This window comes from Haliotis rufescens, unplaced genomic scaffold (genome assembly GCF_023055435.1).
Source record: "Haliotis rufescens isolate VD_foot unplaced genomic scaffold, xgHalRufe1.0.p SCAF_6, whole genome shotgun sequence".
In the NCBI taxonomy this organism is placed as follows: domain Eukaryota; kingdom Metazoa; phylum Mollusca; class Gastropoda; order Lepetellida; family Haliotidae; genus Haliotis; species Haliotis rufescens.
Genome location: NW_025964334.1, coordinates 30,298,307 through 30,320,263, shown reverse-complemented (window position 1 = coordinate 30,320,263; position 21,957 = coordinate 30,298,307). Strand labels below are relative to the sequence as shown.

General features: G+C 41.7%; 1 protein-coding gene across 1 annotated transcript; it reads left to right on the top strand.

Moving 5' to 3' along the window:
* The first annotated feature begins 260 nt into the window (after positions 1-260).
* On the top strand, positions 261-20,792 carry LOC124141026. The gene is made up of 14 exons (XM_046508878.2): positions 261-349; positions 7,170-7,241; positions 7,672-7,871; positions 8,525-8,653; positions 8,937-9,053; positions 11,303-11,466; positions 12,155-12,401; positions 12,701-12,826; positions 13,387-13,578; positions 13,751-13,986; positions 16,768-17,907; positions 19,065-19,191; positions 19,537-19,744; positions 20,040-20,792. Exons 2-14 carry the CDS (start codon positions 7,178-7,180, stop codon positions 20,066-20,068), a joined length of 2,979 nt encoding a protein of 992 aa, XP_046364834.2. The 5' UTR covers positions 261-349; positions 7,170-7,177; the 3' UTR covers positions 20,069-20,792.
* The last annotated feature ends 1,165 nt before the right edge of the window (positions 20,793-21,957 follow it).

The window sequence follows — 21,957 nt, the reverse complement described above, 5'->3', positions numbered from 1 at the left end:
CGTTAAGAAAAGTAACTTCATGAGTGGTGAGTTGCAGTTTCTAACGGTTTCTGTCTACACGAGTATTCAAGCGTTATTGATCACAGGTAACTTCCCCGGCTGATTTGTCGATACTTTCATCATGTCTCGTTCATTGAAATGAGCACGCTCCGGCATAGCTGCCCTTGCCTATGGTGGTATGTTTATGGATATCAACATTCATGACTACAATGCGACACACGAAAATCAATAGTGACGTCACGGCTTGTGCAGCAGGTGTCGGCTACCTGTTGCTCACGTGACCGATGTTTGAACAGGCTTAAAGCCAGCATCAAAATAAGAATATCTTGAATGACAGGAAAATGGCATGGTAAGTAACATATTGGCTCGCAATTGACGCTTTTAGGTATATTACTCATTTTTAGAGATTTTAACACAATTTTGTCTATTTTGTTCCTCGTGTCGTGGCATTTAAGATTGATATAATCCACACATATGCACTGGCTTCGATGCTGACCTATATCGTGATGTTGGTAGGACATGTCGATGTGCCAGAAACTGAGAAACACTACATTGCGTAGGTTTTATAGTGTGATTAAATCTCACATTGCGTCAGGCATTAGGTTTGTATGTTCTTTTATATGCTGGGACTGTTATGGTATTAGTTACATCGTTGTCTAGATCTCGTAAGTCAGGTAAGTACTAACCTCATCATCTCTTCATGAAACAGTCATCGTAAACTCTATGGATGAGGCAAATATTGAAAATTCTCTCTGCGAGAAATACAAGCAGTGTTAACAGGGTTATTTTATTTATAATAGATCTTAAATAGATTTTGTTTCTGCAAATGATGAGATGGTGCATAAGAAAACCCAGGATTCAAAGTGTACTACTCAAAAGAAGTTTAAAAAACCCACCCGATTCTTTCATATGACTATAGTTAATCTGTCATGTCAGATAAATATTAATCGAGTCTGAATCAGATAATCCAGTTAAATGACATAATGAGCATCGATAGATGCAAGTTGAATCCGATGACATGCCAAGAACCAAGTCACCGAGCCTGACCACCCGATCCATGTAGTCACCTCTTACGACAAACATTTAAATACAATAGGTTGCTGGGGACCTATATTCTTACCCGGAAACCCAATGGGTCTTATAAAAGGAAAGAAAAGAGGACTAGTCAATGACTGGTTATTTTATAGCTCCAGATTTGACCCCCAATGACCTATATGCTTGTCAACTGAAATGGACAGCGCTTTCCGACACTGTGACTTTGCTTAGTGAGAGCCATCGTACCGTGGTGTTCATTCATCGGGTCCAGATTGTCTCTTTACTGACTGGTTTATTTTAGTCATGATAAAGTAATTCCCTTTAATAATTTAGACAATCCCTTTTCATAATTACCCATCTTAGTCATAATACAGACAATCCCCTTTAATAATTACCCACCTCAGTCATGATACCGACAATCCCTTTAAATAATTACCCATCTTAGCCATGATACAGACAATCCCTTTAAATAATTAACCATCTCAGTCATGGTACCGACAATCCCTTTAAATTATTACTCATCTTAGTCATGAAACAGACAATCCCTTTAATATTGCTCCCTCCTAGTCACGAAACAGACATCCCCTGTCGCTGTGTGGACAGTGGCTTGTGTATGTAAACTCTGTGTACTGGTGTGACCTGTTGACTGATATTCTACTGCAATGAAAATCAATTTGGATGCAATCGAGTCGAATAACTGAAACTGAACGCCCTACGCCTTTATCCCACTTTGAAGGGATCACCATTCCAGCCTTTTTTCTGGCGTTGTCTGATGTGTGGTAGAGGTCAAGGTGGGCGCTGTTTAGTGGAGGCCACGGGTGGTGCTGTTTGGTAGAGACCATGGTGGGTGATGTTTGGTAGAGACCATGGTGGGTGATGTTTGGTAGAGACCATGGTGGGTGGTATGGTTTGGTAGAGACCATGTTGGGTGGTATGGTTAGGTAGAGACCACGGTTGGTGGTGTTTGGTAGAGGCAATGATGGTTGATGTTTGGTAGAGACCATGTTGGGTGTTGTTGTTTGGGAGAGACCTTGGTGGTTGGTGCTGTTTGGGAGATGCTGTTTGGTAGAGACCATGGTGGGTGGTGTTTGGTAGAAGCAATGATGGTTGATGTTTGGTAGAAACCATGGTGGGAGATGTTTGGAAGAGACCAAGGTGGATGATGTTTGGTAGAGACCATGGTGAGTGATGTTTGGTAGAGACCAAGGTGGGTTATGTTTGGTAGAGACCAAGGTGGGCGATGTTTGGTAGAGACCATGGTGGTTGATGTTTGGTAGAGACCAAGGTGGGTGGTGTTTGGGAGAGGCCATGGTGGTTGATGTTTGGTAGAGACCATGGTGGTTGATGTTTGGTAGAGACCAGGGTAGGTGATGTTTGGTAGAGAACATGGTGGGTGGTGTTTGATAAAGACCATGGTGGGTGCTGTTTGGTAGAGACCATGGTGGTTGATGTTTGGTAGAGGTCATGGTGGGTCATGGTAGGTAGAGACCATGGTGGGTGATGTTTGGTGGAGACCATGGTGGGTGATTTTGTTTGGTACAGACCATGGCTGTTCGATAGGGGTGATCATATTTCGTAGAACCATGATGCAAAAAATTGTCCTCGGTATCACGAGTGCATCTGCTTGAAATTTATTCCAGTATATTGATAACATTTAATGAGGTTGCTCAGTGCGTGACACGCGAAGCTCTCCGTGTCAGTTTGACATATGGTCAAAGATAATACTTTTGCGCTCAGCTGTTTTGTCTCGCACGCCTGTACGGCGTCACTGTTAATTCCTTTTTTCAAGAAAAAGAAAGATATGTGGAGCTGAACAAACTGAATAATATACCCCCTTTTCTTATTTACCCGACTGATAAGATTTAGAAGTAATTATTTCAATTATTCTTTTCAGTTATACAATCTGCAAATGAAAGCATACACATGAAACTACACTACAGTATATATGTATATGTACATGTATAAGTATATACAAATAAACTGTAGTGATCTGTCTTGTGCATAGTGCGGAACGAAAGGAATGAATTTATAACCCGAAAGATTATTTCATCAAATCAATCAGACTCCTACATATATATATTTTGGGAATGGGTAAGTGGATGTTGTTTTTTCGCCGCAGTCAGCAATATTCCAGCTATATCACGGCTTGTAAGTGATTTAAGTCTGGACAACACACTGGTTGATAGCAAGAGCAATGATGAGAAACAATTTTCGATGACAAAACAAACAAGGTCAAGCATTGTCATTACCCGATCCTCATTAGTCGCGCAGGGACCACTTGCACAAAGCGATCTTAGTGCTGTTAAAGTATGGTAGTTACGATCATCTTAGCGCTTAGATGCAAGTGGGCCCTGGACCCGTGAAGATCCAGGGTAGAATAGGTCTTCAGCAACCCATTCTTGCCATAAAAGGCGACTTTCGGGTGGTCACAAATCCGCTTTCATTGCTGCGTAAATGATTGGATTTTTTGCACTGATCGCATGTCCGTGATCAAACACAATGGTTTCAGATCTGTGAATTTTCCATCCTTCTGTTATAAACCTCCGGTGACGTCATCCCATTGCTCACACGGATTTTTATTCTTTCAGCAAGTACTTGGACTCATGTTGTAAGCCAGGAGGGACTTTGAATATACATAGGGAGGTTTTACTTTCTGAGTATAGGACCTCCTTTGAGGTTTTACTTTCTTCAAGTAAGACCTGAGGTTTACTTTGAATTAGGACTGGGACGAGTCCAAATTTACTACCCGGGTACCCACCACCTAATTACCCCGACCCTACCCGGGCACCCGTTGTAGATATTTAGAGGTAGGAACAAACTGTCCGATATGGAAAAGTTTGAACTTGGCCTTGGCAAAACGTATTTAGATACACGTGTAAAACGATCTTGTCATGCATACACTGAAGTTTTATCTTTATTCAAACATATAAACGTCAGAAGGAATGGGTGCATTGTCAGAAAGATATGGGAACATTAGTGACTTATAGTGTAACCATTGAGTTTTAGATAATTTTGTCATTAAACAATATATCACGTGACTATCACGTGTAGTCCTGTGGGTACCCGGTTCCTAGTCAGGACCCACCCGACCAGTGTACCCGAGTTACCCGTCCCATTCTTACTTTGAATCATTAAATTACTATATCAATTAATTAGCATGTACTGTTTTTTTTATTTTTCGACTAGTTAAAGTCAAGAATTTTTCACATGAAAATTCCACGACGAAAGGCGAACCTGCAACCACATGTATCATGTATCGTATTGTAACCCACTATGAGCCACCTGGTCAGGGGATGAAATAACAGTTCCCTGAACACATGGTTTGTTTCATCGAGCGTCGCCCACCAGCTGGTGCAAGTTTAATGCCGTGCTATCATATTAATGATGGCTTGACGAGCCAATTTTAGACAAGGTATAGGTATCAAATAAATAAAACATATTTTATTAATGCGTGTATCAGTCTAAGAAGATGTCGGTTTAACCTTGGGTTACCTGGAATTCGTAGCAGTCTCTCGGTCGTGAACTTTTACAACAGATACTTTCCGCTATGTATTCTCACGCTCAAATGTTTTTTCTTTATTATTAGACTTAAACATGGATATTAAATTTGGTTTGATATTTGTATTAACATTATAAATAATATAAATATAATAAATTAAATTACTAAATACAGTCTGATAATGAATATCAACTGTAATGGACAGAGAGTGTGATTGATTGAGTGAGTGAGTTTAAGGCAATTTTGAGCATTAGTACAGTACATATGTATATGTATACATGTATATACGTCAGCCTGATGTAGGGGGAAAGACCAGAGTGATGTATATCTTAGAGTAAAGGCCAGATGTATGAGAGTTACGCTAGAAACATTATTGTAAGATAAAGAGCTGGTCTTTTAAAGCTGAAAAACAACTCAGGTCGATATTTAGCTGTCTGAACATCACTTAGAATATAAGAACTTAGACGGCGACTTCCGTTTTTCAAATATTAATTTGCACACTTAATGATAATGTGAGAAAACTACTGTTGGTACATTTTGGAAATATCCCAGCTAATGTAGTTTTTTAAGGTGATGTGTAATAACAATGAAAATGCCTTGAAAACTTCATCGTATTACTTTTGCTATGCTTAGAAAAAAAAGATTTTTTTGTGCATTGCAATATCTGTATTTTGAGATTTTGTGTTTGTATATGAACATAAGGAGTTCATGCTAAATAATAATATTATTATTATTATTATTATTATTATTATTATTATGATGATGATGATGATGTACACATTAAAATATAATAAAGAGGGTTTGGGTGATCCTGGCACAATCAGGCTGGTTAGGCTCATCATCAGCTCAGGGCCCTTGCTCCCTCTGCACGCAGCCCAGACAGCGAATGGGACTTCTCCCAGGAAGTGCTGCTTAGTCAAACCCACCCAGAACTTTTCGGAGAATGTGAAGACTCCCCAACACTGCAGCTTTCTGCATTACCCAGATTGTCAGAAGGGCTGTACTCCTGGTAGCAAACCCGGGTATTCTCCCAATGTCAGTCCATGGGAGATTGGGAGGTACCAAACCTAAGGCACCAAGAACAATAGAGAGTCGGACAACTTTTTACTTGGTTGCAAGCGTGACATTTCGAAAGCGAGGTCTTCATATTTGCCATTTTTTCCTGAATCTTGTCAATCACATAAGTGTCAAAAGGGACAGAAAATTCAATGATATAAATGATTTTATTGGATTTATAAAGATCAGGTTTGTTGGCCTGGATACGTCTGGGGCTGTATACGGGCCTATTTCAAAGAATTTTGTATTGATCATTTGCCATGACGCCCTCTACATATTCCGGGTCGTACCATGGATGGACCCCTGTGTCAAAACCACAAGCATTGCGGAGACGGTAATAAAAGGATCGAACCATTCCATCATGTCGCTTTAGATACTGTGTTTACCGTGTACTCATTAAATTCATTGTATTATCTACATTTCATATTTACATTTTGATGCAAAATCACACACTGACGTTTCGAGTGGGAAGTGACTGGTCCGAGCAGCCAACAGAAAGCCTTCTGTATCCCTTTTCAGACCAGCCGACTTCATCCAAGCGAAGGACTCTGCAGGGTTGCTAATCTTCTCAACGCACCACACATAAACTCGATGCAGTGGTCGTTCAGATAGCCTCTCCTTGAAAAACCGAGTCTGGGCCGATTTGATATGGCACTTCGCTTGGTTGACACTCATTTCTGTACCGTCCAGCAGTACAAAATCATCAACAAAATCAACACTGACATTGAGATTATGTCCCACACCTTTGGCACGTTTAAGAATAGGTCTTGTAGTGTAAGTACGAATCGAGGATTAATAGTTACAATGTGTGGTCTGCATGTCATCGTGGAACATCGTTGGTCTTTGCTTATGATGTCAATCACTGGTTTGGCAGGACCAGTCTCAAATATTGCCAGGTGGACAGGAATCAGTCGCCGTTTCAATTATGCATTAAAATGATATTACTAAGTTCCTCGCCACTAGTATATAATTTCCACACCCATTTCATGCTTGCTTTCACACTGTATATGGTCATCGCTACATCTGATAACTGGGGTCGCCCCGATTATCTTTCTAGATTTGTCAGCGCCATACCCGTGCTCGGGGGTTTCACCAAAGTGGGCTTTCCTCTCAGATCAAGCTGTCAATAACTGGAATAGTGTTCAAAGCAGCGCTAAACACTCATTCATTCCTTCACTATACGGTAGGGATGATGATGAAAAATACGAAGCACCCTTTTTTAACTAATGATCAGAATAGTTATACAACTTATAATAATGATGGTTAGGACGGCGACGCCGACAAAAATAATAACGATGATTGTGACGACGACGACGACGACGACAACAACAACAACAGTAATAATGTGAGATCATAGGGACCCTCTTGCATTTTTGTTGTTGTTATCTGTTGATAATTATAATTATAACAAGAACACAAACAACAATGTGATGATTGGGATGAAGACGATGCTGCTACTATCAATGATGATGTTAATGAATTGACTGTAACTACGGGGTTCTTATGACTATCCGTCACTGGATGGACGTCAGTATTGCCTTATGTTTGTGTTTATACGCCATTATATTCTCTCACCCAGACTAGGCGATGACACAACCCAGACTTCAGGTACCGGAGACGCTGCTGGAGAGAGGTGCCGCCGTCTTGTCAGGTAAGACGCCTTAGCTTCATCACGTCTTGTTTTTTTAAAAGCATCGGTTTGTAGAAAGTTGCGCAGATAGCACTGTACATAATATATCAGGCATCAGCAGACACCATATATAAATGCGATAGCTGGTATCAGTACTGGTTTTGTAAATCTAAGCTGTTCGATAACCAGGCGTGTGCCATGTAATAATTTTGGAATCGTCTGAATAGTTTTCACGAAATCGACTTACCTATGACAAATCCTTTGAGAATCCGTTGGACGAGTGTTAGTGCATTTAACCTAATGTACATTTGCTTAAAAAAACCCTTTGATATATGGTGGCTTTAAACCACAACTCATTCACCCACCTAACCACCTACTCACCCAGTCACTCTTTCTCTCAATTACTTGCTCACACACACAAACCCACTCATCCCTTCACTCACTCCTGCAGGCGGCACTGACGGCCTCGGCGTGCCCCTGGTCAGCATCAAGTGTGGCGAGCTGGAACACTGTGAGCTGGTGGCCCTGTTGCTCCACTACCTCAGCATGGTAACGTCACAGACGTCCCCGTCAGTCGCCTGCCTCATAGACCTGCACAACGCCACCAAGGGGGATGTCACAACCTTTGTCGAGTCCATACAGACAGTTGAGGTAGGAGTAGTGAAGATCCGGGGTAGAATAGGTCTTCAGAAACCCTTACTTGCCGTAAAAGGCGACTATGTTTGTCGTAAGAGGCGACTTACGGGATGGGTGGTCAGGCTCGCTGACTTGATTGATGCATGCCATCGTATCCCATCGTGGCCGATGCGACGTTACATTTTAACTTGCTCACTACAAGCAGCATCCAGTCGTCAAAGGCACCGCGTTTCGCTGTGCAGAGTTGCGTCCCTTATGTGTGCCAGAAACCTATCTGTCACCGTAAGTTCAGGTCGGTCTGATTAGACCTTGGTATCAGAACCATAGTCAGAAACAGATAATAATCCAAGCTACGAAGATGAACGAGAAGTAGAAAACTATAATTTATAAAGTATGTGCAGGTTAAAAACATCTGATTAAAATGACTAAAGTGAGTGAGTGAGGGAGTGAGTGAGTATGGTTTTACACCGCTTCTAGCAATATTCCAGCATTATCACGACGGGGGACACCAGAAATGGGCTTCACACATTGTATCCACGTCGGGAATCGAACCCGGGTCTTCGGCGTGACAAGCGAACGCTTTAACCACTAGGCTACCCGACCGCATCAAAATGACTCAAGGGTATGATGAGCATGCAATCGACACTGATGTGGACTATTTGTTACAGCATCGGAAGAGAGGCCGGATAGCTGCCGTGTACTGTGTGAAACCCAAGTCCAAGGACAGGTCACGACAGCTGAAGAAGCTCCTCGGACTGAAACCCAGCAAAAAGTTCACTAATGTGTCTATATTTAAGGTGGGTTTAAACTCCTGTGCAGGACTTTGATATCCTTAATAGGCAATCATTTAAGACCGCTGATACAGAAAGAGGCTACTTCCTGTCGTGCAGTTTCTAATAACAATGGTGATGCTGACGTGAAGGAACCGTCGTGTGTTTAACTCTTGTGCAGTTGTAGGTGCCAGTAATATCCTTAATATGATTAGACTTAATACGGCTGATCAAGGAGGTGGCTACTTTCTGTCGTACACAACTAGCTGTGACTATGCTAGCGTGAAGAATGTCTTGTGACGTGTTTCAGGTGATCCTGGTGAAGACTGTGCGTGAACTCATCACCTACATCGACCCAAGTAACCTCACAGGGGAGTTCGGGGGGTCACTGCACTACAATCACCAAGCATGGCTTTATTTCCACAATGTAAGTGTTATTCTAAATGAGGGAGACTCATGACTACGAAGTTATGCTCAATCCCGGCGTGGTGACTCTTTCCGATCAAAGTTTCATATCCCATCAACTGATTGATTTCCAGTGTTAATGTCACGTATAAGGTTCACTTCCGGTCCAGTGCTCACTTCCGACCAAGTGTACATTTCTGGTCTAAAGCATTTTTCCGGTTTCATGCTCGCGTTCGGCCTATCCTAGATAAAATGAATGTTTAAAGTGCCTTCGTAAAAAGTTCCAATGTAATGTTGCTGACAACAGCACACAGCCCGTATCTTGTCTTCATCAGTACCTTCAGGCGGACCAAGAGCTACCCGACTTCATGGTCATAAGCACACAGCTCTGTACACATTGCAAACAGATCAAGATTACATTCATGAACACCCCGTGATCACATACACACGTGTTACGACTGACCTATTTCTGCCACAGCAGTGCCAATTGTATACCAGTGTATGCGGATTATGCTCATGTAAGCAACAGCTGGTGACAGTGTAGACATAGTATATACTTACACCAGGCCTCGTCTTGTTGTATCGTATGATTCCTGCTTGTTATTGCATATTATGGCATGCTGATTTTGAAAACAGGTCAAAATGGCGGCCATCTTGAAATTCAAGATGGCCACCGTAGATGTTCACAGAAAAACTTGAAACATCATTTTTCAATTTGAGTTTACTATTTTGATGTTTTAAAGGATTGTTGCAATTATCCCACTTATCCACTACATCAACATAATCTACCACCATATCTCAATAAGCAATTTTCGTCAAAATTGGTTTTTCGGGGGTGGGGTAACATTGTATACAATATCTCATCCCCTATGTAATATATTTTCATTTTGTTTTCTGTATAGGATAGTACAATGGTTCAGGCAGATTTTAATACCCAGTTATAGTGGTTTTATTGTCACAATTCAATGGAATAAGTGTTTTACCTACTCACAAGATTTGAAAATGAAGTAAAAAAACATTATTTTTATCAATGTTTCCACTGAGAATTAGAATAACAGTTATATGAAACAAAATGTTTGCCAAATTCAGATAACCGAACACATTACCTGAAATCAAAGACATAATTTGGATAGTTTAATGACTGAGTAAAAATGTTACAGCCAATTTTGTCAAATTATGCATTTTTCCTTCAATTTATGCAATTTCGACCCCCTGAAAATTCACGCACACACTTGCAAGCTTACTACCCAATGAAAATTGTGTACAGATACCTCCTTTATGCAATAGAAAAGGTTTAAGGTATACAGGAAAATATGGGAACGAAAATTTAAACTAAGCCTCTTTTCCGTTGGTGGCCAACTGACTAATATATTAAATACACAATGCCATTTAGAAAGTGGTCAAATGTAACAAATGTTATATTTGGGATAACACTTTCTTAGTAAAGTACAGATTCTCGTCCTTTTTTGGGTTGAGTCCCGTCCGGGATTCGAACCCACACTTGCCAGAGTGAGGCACCTAATCGCCAGCACCCAAAGTCAGTGATCTAACCCACTCACCCACTTTGAGTGCTGGCGATTAGGTGCCTCACTCTGGTAAGTGTGGGTTCGAATCCCGGACGGGTCTCAACCCCAAAAAGTACGAGAATCTGTACTTTACTAAGAAAGTGTTATCCCAAATATAACATTTGTTACTAATATATTGATGTTTCAAAGCTGTGACACGCAACCTACTATTTTAGAGATAAAGAACATTGGCTACTCTTCGGTCCCAGCAAAATGTGACTAATAGAATAATAATTTGATTTATGACCTAGATATTATACAATAGTACCATAGCGATAATAGCGATAATACCGGCTTGACCTGCACAAAATACAGAATACCAGGCAGGTAGCTGTTTCGCGTAAGCTCGCCCCAAGACTATGATTTTCTGAGTTAGAACTCACAATTCTCTCCTCCAGACTAGCATGAACTGAGCTGAATTTTGTCTATTTCCGACGCTATCTATAAATATTTATTAAAATGTCGCCTATTCCTGCCTTACGACTATCATATATGCGTTACACTGTCGTCCAGTGCCACCTCCAGGTGATATACATCGAGTTAAATATCACCTCCAGACAATGGATGAGTATGTTAGTATTTAAATCGGCAATATTTCAGCCACATCGTGACTTCTCCAGACAATGATACCCACAAATAAATGTCGACCGATCTCGCCTCCAGAATATAATACACCGAGTTAAGTGTCGCCTAATCTTGCCTTCAGACTATAATGCCAGGCCTGCAGGCCAGTGATGATCTGCTCCTGAAGCTGCCTGCCATCAAGGACCGGATGGAGCTGTTGCAGGACTACGACCTGGCAGACAAACCCTCCGACCAGCTGCTGCGACTCAGGCAGGAACAGCTGCAGCAGTATCAAGCCATACTCAAGTGAGACTACATACAATGCTACCAACATACTAGTCATGCATATCCATTCCGGTTTGGCTGGTCCGGACTCGATTGTTACAACAATCAACATACAAAACAAACATGTCGTTTCTGAAGTGAGTGAGCGAGAGCATTATTTAAGCTATATGACGGCTGTCTGTAGTAATCGAGTCTGGACCAGACAATCCAGTGATTGACATCATGAGCATCGATCTACCTAATTGGAATACGATGACATGCATCAACCAAGTCAGCGAGCCTGACCACCCGATTCCGTTAGTCGACTCTTAGTACAAGCATAGTCGACTTTTACGGCAAGCATGGGTTGCTGAAGACCTATTCTACCCCGGATCTTCACGGATTACAGTGGCCTGTAAATAAACAAGTCTGGCTCAGGCAAATCAGTGATTGAAAACATGATCAGTAATCCAGCCATCAGGGCACGTCTACAGCCGCCAGTCACGGACATCACCTGACGACCCATCCATTTTAGGGAGAACCAGGCCATTGTCACAGTCAAAATAAACTTTGAATTGTATGTTTCCTGTTTTTGTTTGTTGAGTATGTATGGTTTCACACCGCTTTTAATAATATATCAACCATATCAAAGGAGCTTTACACATTGTACCCTGTTGGGAATATACACAGTGTGAAAACAGAAAGTTCCTAAATAATTATCCTTTTACAGGGAGATTCGCCTTGATGACACAATCGAGCAGTGCAAGCAGGCCCTGTACCTCCTGGAGAACCCCGAGACGCATGGACTGCTCGCTCAGGTGCACATGACCACACTGCGCAGTGCTGAGAGTCGTCTGCGCGAGAGTTATCGTCTGCTCACAGACGACCAGAAGGAACTCGGGGAACTGTGGGCAGCAGCTGAGAACAGGATAGACGTAACCCACCAGGTCCAGAAGTGTCGGGAGAGGTCTACGACGGTGAGAGAGATACACGGCTAGATGGTTGATCTTGTGTAACACTGAATCTGCCAGCCAGTATATGGCGACTGACTTTAATGCCGCTTTGAGCAGTATTTCAATATTATACCCTGACTTACGGGTATCACCAAAGTGACACAGACCTGCTTCACTTAGGGCTTTCCTCCCATGTCAAGCTGACAGCTGTGATATAACTGAAATGATATTAAAGGCATTGTTCGCCCACAATAAGTGATTTAAGAAATGTTTAAGCTGTATGTCCGATGAATGATGTGACTTATTCCGACATCCCTGTCCAGATCCACCACTCTATAGTGAAGAAGTACAAGCCACAGCTTCAGGACCACCCAGCCATCGGGAAGACCCTCAGCCAGGCGGAACTCTACAGGACGCACTTCACCACCTCGCTGTATGAACCCGCAAAGGTGAGATAGTGTTCTTCTTCAATAGGTGCTGTGTCTGCTTGTATAACGCCAAGGGGAGATAGTATTCTTCTTCAGTAGGTGCTGTGTCTGCTTGTATGACACCAAGGTGAGATAGCGTTGTTCTTCAGAAGGTGCTGTGTCTGCTTGTATGACGCCAAGGCGAGATAGCGTTGTTCTTCAGTAGGTGCTGTGTCTGCTTGTATGATGCCAAGGTGAGATAGCGTTGTTCTTCAATAGGTGCTGTGTCTGCTTGTATAACGCCAAGGTGAGAAGGGGTTCTTCTTCAATAGGCGCTGAGTCTGCTTGTATGACGCCAAAGTGAGAAGGGGTTCTTCTTCAGTAGGTGCCGTGTCTGCTTGTATGACGCCAAGGGGAGATAGCGTTCTTCTTCAGTATGTCATAAGTTCTTCTTATGTCGGGGTCACGTCAAGTCATCCACGAACTCCGGTGAACTCCCAAGTGTTGCAGTTTGAACAATTATATGTGTATGTGTATGCCAGCAGGAAATGTTTTTGTGCAAATGCCTATTCTTCAATCAACGTCTTCCGTCTCGCCCCCAGGACCTCTTGACCCAAGCCACAGAGACCCTGCAGAAGCTGCGACGCTTGGCGGAAGAAAACGCGCAAGTTGTCTGCGACATTAGTGACGTCACACAGCAATTGACTGATGTCATCAGCCCATTCGCCGAGGACCTGCAGAGACTCCAAGATATTTACATGTCTGTCCATGTCTTTCTCCTTCTGTATGAAAAGGTAAGAAGAATCTTGTAACGGTCATGCGCTGAACACAGGTTTACCCATTTATCTGATGAAAACATTATTGACACGCCTACTCAATATAGCTCCACTTCTTTGTGTGTCCGCCATTACAGAAGATAATATTATATTGAGATGTAGATTATTTCATGTAAGTTTTGCATTCTAGTCAGTCCACTGGTACAAGAAGGTCCTGAAGTTCCTCCCTGACAGTCTCAAAGAGAGAGTTGATCCCATGTCCCCCAACAGACTGATTCACACACCACCCGAATGGAGGCAGGCCGTCATCAGCTTCCTCAACAAGCACCCCCCTCCCCGCGAGGAGCACATCCTCAAACTGGACTCGGACATACCACATCGGGTGGACAGGGGACTCAAGCAGAAGGCACATTCCCTGGCTCTCAGGTGAGTCATCCGCCAATCGTCTCGTCTCTCAGGTGACCGTACCGTGTCTCTGACGTTCACGCTGCAGTGCAACCACATGGCCAAGACTCGATTAATTACGGTCAGGTAGCTGAAGCATTACTGGGCGCGGCGTTAAGCAAATCCACTCGCTCATTCAGTTGACAATGTATAAGATAAACAGTTCTAAGTTACTGAGGATCGATTCATTCAAGTACTTGCGAGACCAGTGAAGATCTGGGTTAAAATTCGTCTTCTGCAAACAATGCTTGTCATAAGAGGCGACTAACGGGATCGGCCGGTCAGGCTCGCTGACTTGGTTGATGATTGTCATCGTATCCAAATTGCGTGGTTCGATTCTCATGATATCAGTCACTGAATTGTTTGGTCCAAACTGGGTTATTTTTAGACCGCCGTCATATAGCTGGAATATTGCTGAGTATCTATAGATCAGAATAACTAATTGATCAACTTTAACGAGTGTTGATTGATAAGTTCCTAAAATTTGTTCAGTTTCCAAAGGTCACAGATCCCAGACTTGTAACAGCGAAACCCTTTACTCAATTTACTCACACTTTTGTGGATATACCTCCATATTACATGTAATGTCCACAACAAACGATTTCACTATTACGCAATTCCTTCTATGTGAGGCTTAGAACTTAATCATACCTCGAATCTATGCCCATTGATTCAGGTGGTTCATCCGTCTGTATGAAAGCATAACCATGAAAATAATAACCCACAGCATTGTGCATCTACATACGCACACATCGGTGAAATTGCTCTTTCCATTGCCTTACATATTATGTCTCTATTCTTTTTTCATAAATATGTATGCAGTGTATTATATATCTATTCGTTTTTATAAATAGTTGTCAAAACAGAACGGAGCTATAGTACATTGCATAATTGAGGATTGTGAAGTTGGTACCAAAATAGCACTTTTAAGCGAGGCTGTGAATATCAAGGTATTATAGTTAACAGACTAAATAATTACACTTTTTGTTGTCAAATTAATGTCTTCTTACTTTGGTTCCTAACCAGTCAGTTCTAAGAAGCTATTCCGTCCAGGAAACAACTCCGTCTGCTGAGTCACCGTGAGCGCATTTCCTTCATCATGTACACCTGTACCCCGGCGTCGACGTTTTATAATTTATTTCTGCTCGTGGTTTGAAGAAACCGAGTCTTACCTTGAGCCCAGTAGTATTTATCAATTATGTTGAGTCAACAACAAAAAGATGTTTGGGACGAGATATTAAAACTTCACCCACTGAGTTGCAAAACGAATGTATGTCTTAAGCGCTTCTCTTTACTTGTAAGCATTCGAGGGATATAGGGCAAACTAATATGTGTTACACTGTGATCTGTTGTGCCCGGTTTACCTTGTACGGGAATCCATATATTATGTACACATATAGTGTTAACCCCTTCAGTGCAAAGTATGCCTGGCTGTCACATAGAATAGCTTGTGTCCTATGGATGTGCCGAGTTTATTTGAGAGGTGTCTACCTTCTTTTAACACAAAACACTTTAATAACATTTCACATGACAAATAATAAATTAATTTTCTAGAAATATACATATATTGTAAAGTAATAATTTAATTAAAATCACCTCACAGCGAGTCAATGTTTTTCAAGGACATGTATGCCCGGGGTGAGGCCTGCAAGTATGTGACTTTCCATGGCGAGACCCTTCAAGAAAAACGGCTTAATAATGCATCTACAATGACTTTATTGTTCGGGATTGTATGTTGAAGCTAGATCAAATAATCTTTTTACAATGCTTCCGAGGGCAATGATATGCATCCATGTTACCTATTGGGTTGAAGGTGTAGTTACATCAGTTTCTGACATGTGTACATATGCTTATCGAATCTATGCAGTGATCAACTGAAGCTGTATGATGCCACATAGCCTCATCGTGGAGGACAATTACAACACTATGACGTCACCCATTGTTCATTACATCACGATATAACAATAAAGGTTGACGTCAGAGACATATCTTTGTACTGTTGACAGTTCCTACTTCTTGTGGTACGTTGCATATTCTTTCTAGAAAATAACAATGGGTAATGTATAGCTACCCCTATGGGGAGCAGGGTAAGAATAGGTAATCAGCTTGTCGTACGGCGCCTGCATGGATCAGGTGGTCAGTCTCAGCTCCTTGGTTTGATTGCTTGTCAGAGTTGCTCATAATATCAATCGATGGTTTGTCTGGTCCACACTCGGATTATTTACAGGTCGCCGATTCAAAGTTACACGTTCGGCCTCGGAAACAATTTTCAGGCATAAGGAACATCTCTTAATTGATAATTAGCTGTGAAGAAGTAGTCTTCTTTGGAGTGAGCCGATGCGGGAAGATGTGTACTCATGACGTCGATACACGTCAGCTTCTACTGCAACGTCACTTAACATTGCCCCCGTGAAGATATGGGCTAGACTTGGTCTTCAGCAGCCCATGCTTGTTGTTAGAGGCGACAGACGGGATTGGGTTGTTAGCCTCGCTGACTTGGTTGATGTCTGTCCTCGTGTTCCAAATGTGTAGACTGATGCTCATAATGTCAATCACTGGATTGTGTGATGCAGACTTGATTATAAAGCTAGCTTGAGAGGGGCGTTAAACAATAAACAAACTAATTAAACATTGCACAAACAATAGTGTCTGCAAAAAGCCAACAACGTCGTTGAGCTCGTGAAGTCCTCATTACACTGTCCTTCATTTAACTTAATCGCTTATTTTGAACCTTGTGGATAATAAACTTTTTTATAACTTCAGGGTAAGGTTTCTTCAACGACTGCTGAAAAGCAGACGACTTCCGACCAAACTGGTAACAGCCGCGTTTGAGTGGAAAGAAGAAACAATGGGCCCAGGCAGCCCAATGAGCAAACCACGCCAAGCCAAGCCGAAACTGTACACGAAGAACACCAGTAAACACAGCAGTATGCCCAGAACCACATCCGATGGGAAACCCATTAAACCGAAAAGGTATAGATCCGACCATACGAAAACACTGCCAGGCACGACCCACGACAAATCACACAAGAAACATGGTCCGAAAGACAGCAGTAATGCTAGGTTGACATTGCATTCGGAAAATTTCATTCTCCGGAAGTCAGGAGTAGAGGAACCCAACGGGTTTCAGGATGAAGGTAAAGAGCTGTTTGTGCGCGTGACATTTACGCCAGATGACCCAGATAAAGCGGTGCAGCATTTTACGTTTGATCAAAATGATGTGAAATCTAGTCAGTATTTCCCAGAGGGCCAAATTCCACCTGTCCAGGACATGACCGGTTCTGAGTCCGGCATAGACGTAGTGGAGAATGACGATCCTTACGATTCGATAGTGAACCGAATTCGGGAGGTATCAGTTAGCAAACTTCCCAGTGAGCTTAAATTGAAGTATGTCACAGATCTTCTTCACGTCAGTTTAAAAAGAGCTTCAGCCAATGGGACCAAATCACAAATGCTGGATTTTCAGAACAGTAACGTCTTTGCTTCGAAAACGAGCCACGGGAGAAATCTGTCTAGATCCGTAGGGAATTTAACTGATCCGGTGTTTTATTCTTCACGGGATAAATCTCTGTACAGTTTTGATGACAATACGACAGAGCAGAGACGCTTCGAGGAACACTATCGAGACTTGAGGAACGGTTTGGACTTGGATGATATTGGTGTTGTGCTGGGTGCTATGAGTGATGATGAACATTATCATCGAGGCAATCTAAGGGGTTCCAGGTCAATGAATGACCTTTACGGTTCCCGTTTGGATTTACGACAGTCAGTCTCGGACATGAGTTGCCATCACGATTCGATGACGTCACTTACAGATTTGGACGACTCGGCAGACGACGGCGGGTCCGAGTCGACGAGTCTGCAGTTTGATTTTGTGAGGCTAAAACGATGTCAGGAGGATAGGTGAGATATTGAATATAAATGTTATATTAGGCGTCACGTGTTAAAACTAAGTGACTATTAAATTTAAAGTTTATTACGATGTTCAGTAAAGGCCCACTTCGACTAACCAGAATATTGGTTTAAAAATGATAAGCCATGTTTGTAGGAGTTGTTATAAGTCCGTAACATGCAAGTGTTGAAATGAAGTCCAATTCTCATTTGTACTACTCACCCTAAAGCTGTCATTAAAATTTCTAAAGGTTTAGATTATATCTGCTTGTTCTAGATCCCTTGCAAACTTGGAAACGTCATATACAAACGGTTTATTTTAAGACTTCTGTGTAGTGATAATGCATTTCCTAATCGTGCCAATGTTTTGAGAGATGGGAACATGATCATACTGAGTAAATTTTGAGATATCATACAAAAACATGCTAAAAAGGAAGTCTAAACACATATACCCCTAAATAGATGACATTTGAGTAATTGTTTACGAGCTTTATAAAGTGTTGTCTCCCAATCCTCTTTCCAAAGACGCAAACATGGACACCCCCTTAAAAAACATCTAAAAAACACTGACCCAAACTATTAATCTTCAATTTTGGACTTACAGAAACAAAATAAGACACAATAAACATTGCTTAATATCAAGCTGTTTTTAATATCAATTGATGAAAATCTTGGGCTTATGACAAACTCTTCTGTAACTGGATACTTGTTACTGTAATGACCAACCTTTAACATATAGTTTATCCAAACTAAAACGGCCGACCAAGTGAGTGTCAAGCAAAACTAAGAATATTCAGATCGTTAATTCGATCACTGGAAAAAAGAGAGATCTAAATCAAAATACAAAAGTTGAGCATTTAGGGGTAAATATGGACACAATTTCCGTTACTTCATGTTGTTGGTCCTCAAGAACCTTTGCTGGTCCTAGGAGGTGACTTAATGGATCGGGTGGTCAGGCTCAGTGATTTAGTTGATCGCATGTCATCATACCCCTACGGCTTGGGTAACATTTTCAGTCACTTGGTTTTCTGGTAGACTCCTTTATCTACAGGCCGCTATCTATAGATGGAATAGTGCTGAATGTGGCATTAGAGAACAAGGTTATTAAAGGCACACTTTATAGTAGTTATCGTATTACCGGATGTATGTTATATCTGTGGTTGCTACAGGGTTGCAGAGGAAGGTCAGCTTGTCAGAGAACAGGGCCGTTATGAAGATATTCAGTTGGATGCGGAGGCCTTGGCCCAGGACGAGGTCGAGGCTAGTCTCAGAAGGTCGGCTTTGATCCTTGATCAGGTACGATGTCAGCACAAGAGGGCTTGACTTTCCACATGAGATGTTGGTTTGACACAGGCGTAGTTTAGGCAGTATTGTTGTATTGTGACCATATTCCTGATGATGCCCACACGGGCATGGGACTGACTGAGCAAGGGTCATAATACGATATAATCTGGGATTCGAACCAATGGGCAGCGAATCCTGACACGGATCTAAGTTCTTAATGTCTGTAGTCAGACATTAATCTAAATTGTATAAATGTCCGCAATAAAGAGTAAGACCTTTAATACCGTCAAAAAATAATGTCGTTCCTACAAATTAAAGTTGTGACATGTAATTTGTATTGCTTTTGACCATTTACAGGAGGAGGTTGCCCTATCTCTAAAAGAAGACTGCCTCTCCGTGGATTTCTCAACTGATCATGATCTTCCTGCTCTGAACCGCTTTGAGAAGCATGCGTCTACCGACCTAGGCTATGACAGTACCGCCAGTCAGCCGGTCACAAGCCACGGGTCAAACACCTCCACCCTGCAAGTCCGTGGGAGGCCAGATGGGCCACCTCTACCTCGCGGTGGGGGCATTTGAGGCGTCTTCATAAACCCTGTCGCTTCTTTCTATGACATATTGAACATTAACCACGTTAACGTAATTACTTTGAGAGAGTTAATCTTTCTTTCGTCAGAGCTGTTCACCAATTTGTTTGGTTTCCATAGTTAGGTCCCTTGGCCCATTCAAATATGTATATATAATGTGTTATGTTTAAACCTTTATAAGAGGCAATGGAGGAGATATGCACTGATATTCCTGATGGATATTTAATTTATTAGCTACTCCATGCTATTCAACAAAACATTTTACTATTACAGGTCCATTCAATGGCCCAGACTATTTCTGATCAAGTTCCTCCCCACATGTAATGTTGTTCAAGTCTTATCAAGTTCTTCCCTTCGTCTGATGTTACTGAAGTCGTCAAGTTCTTCCCTACATGAGATGTTACAGAGGACCAACTATAAAAACCTCTTGGTGATGTTAAAGAAGTCAAGTTCAACTCTACATCTGTGTCCCAATCCACAAAGCGATCTTGTTGCTTTAATAATAGTAAATCTCTGCGAAAGAATTTGGCTGTCATAACCCTGTGTGGAACTGGGTCTTAATGTCCTGCAGTCTTCGATTCCTTCCCTACACTCACTGGTGGTCCATGTATGGTGATCCTGGGTCTTAATAAACTTAATGTTTCTAGGCTGGTCCTAGGGATGAGATGGAGCTGTAGTGCTATTGCTCCTGGGGGGATTCATGAAATGTAATTGATTTGTTGATCTGTTGATAAAATGTTGATAACATTTGAAATGTTTCCAAGGCAGCAACTATATGTTAAAATATGAGCATTTAATATTGTATGTTTTTATATCTATTATTGACCATGGTCTTTTGTTACTTTTGAGTTACGTGACTGTTTAACTACATTCAAATAACATTCTATTTGAGGTGAAGGTTTGTAAAGATTTGATATAGGTCCTTTTGTCTTACTGCTGAATATGAAAATTGTACATATATTGCCCGTAAAACTATAGAATGAATTGATGCATTTTGTCTTATTACAAATGAAACAAGTTGAAATACAAGCAACTCCTGTTTTTACAACCAGCAAAGGAATTAGGATTATTGCTGACAAACATTACAGTACTTAGCATTTGAGGGTGGAAATCTGTAAGTAGGAATTGGTCTTCAGGAACCAATGCTTCTTGCAAGATGCGACTAACAACATCAGGTAGGCAGACTTGCTGACTTGGTTCATGCATGTCATCTTATCCCAACTTCAAAGATCAATGCTCATGATGTCAATCACTGGATTGTCTGGTCAAGACTCAATTATTTACAGACCGCTGCCGAATATTGCTGAGTGTGATGTTAAAAAGCAAACAAACTTATCATCCTGATTTGTGTCTTTGGCTAGTCACTGGTCATGGTTGCTTTACTTAGCTAGTCACTGGTGACAAGGCTGCTTGACTTGGCTAGTCACTTGTACAGGTCTGTTTGCCCTGGCTAGTCACTGGTAACACCTGCTTGACACAACTGGTCAAAGGGCTGTTTGACTTGGCTAGTAACATCATGATGACCTGAAGTAAGCAGTATTATCATACCTCAATGTAAGAATGTCGAGATCTGATTATTTCATTGTGATCTTGATTAAATACTATGCATCCCAAGTGGGAGGGAAATAAATTTCTGAGCAGATGAATAAATCCCTTATACCCCGCCACGAAGATTACATGCTGCACATGGATTTATGAGCAGGAGAATAAATCCCTTCTACCCACTTGAAGCAAAAAGCTGCATGCTTTTCCTGAGTCAATGAAAGTCACGTGACATGGCAAGATAACCTCAGATCCATCGAACAACTGATTTCTATCAATTTTGAATTTGTTTTGTTTCTTTTACAATGGTAGATTAAAACATGTCGGTAAGATAAATTTGATGTAGCAGTATGATGAGGGCCAGATGTGGTCCTCCGGCTCGTGAAGATCTGGGGTAGAATAGGTCTTCAGAAACCCATGCTTGCCATAAAAGGCGACTATGCTTGTCGATAAGAGGCAACTAACGGGATTGGGTGGTTTGGCTCGCTGACTTGGTTGATGCATGTCATCGATCCGAATTGCGTGGATCGATGCTCATGATATTAATCACTGGATTGCCTGGTCCAGACTTGATTATTTACAGACCGCCGTCATAAAGCTGGAATATTGCTCAGTGCGGCTTTAAACAACAAACCAACCAACCAACATC

Coding starts and splice junctions, on each gene's coding strand:
- LOC124141026 (XM_046508878.2), top strand. CDS start 7,178: ATGACACAACCCAGACTTCAGGTACCGGAGACGCTGCTGGAGAGAGGT. Junction 12,827..13,386: donor CGCTGTATGAACCCGCAAAG/GTGAGATAGTGT, acceptor TCTCGCCCCCAG/GACCTCTTGACCCAAGCCAC. Junction 13,987..16,767: donor GCACATTCCCTGGCTCTCAG/GTGAGTCATCCG, acceptor TTATAACTTCAG/GGTAAGGTTTCTTCAACGAC.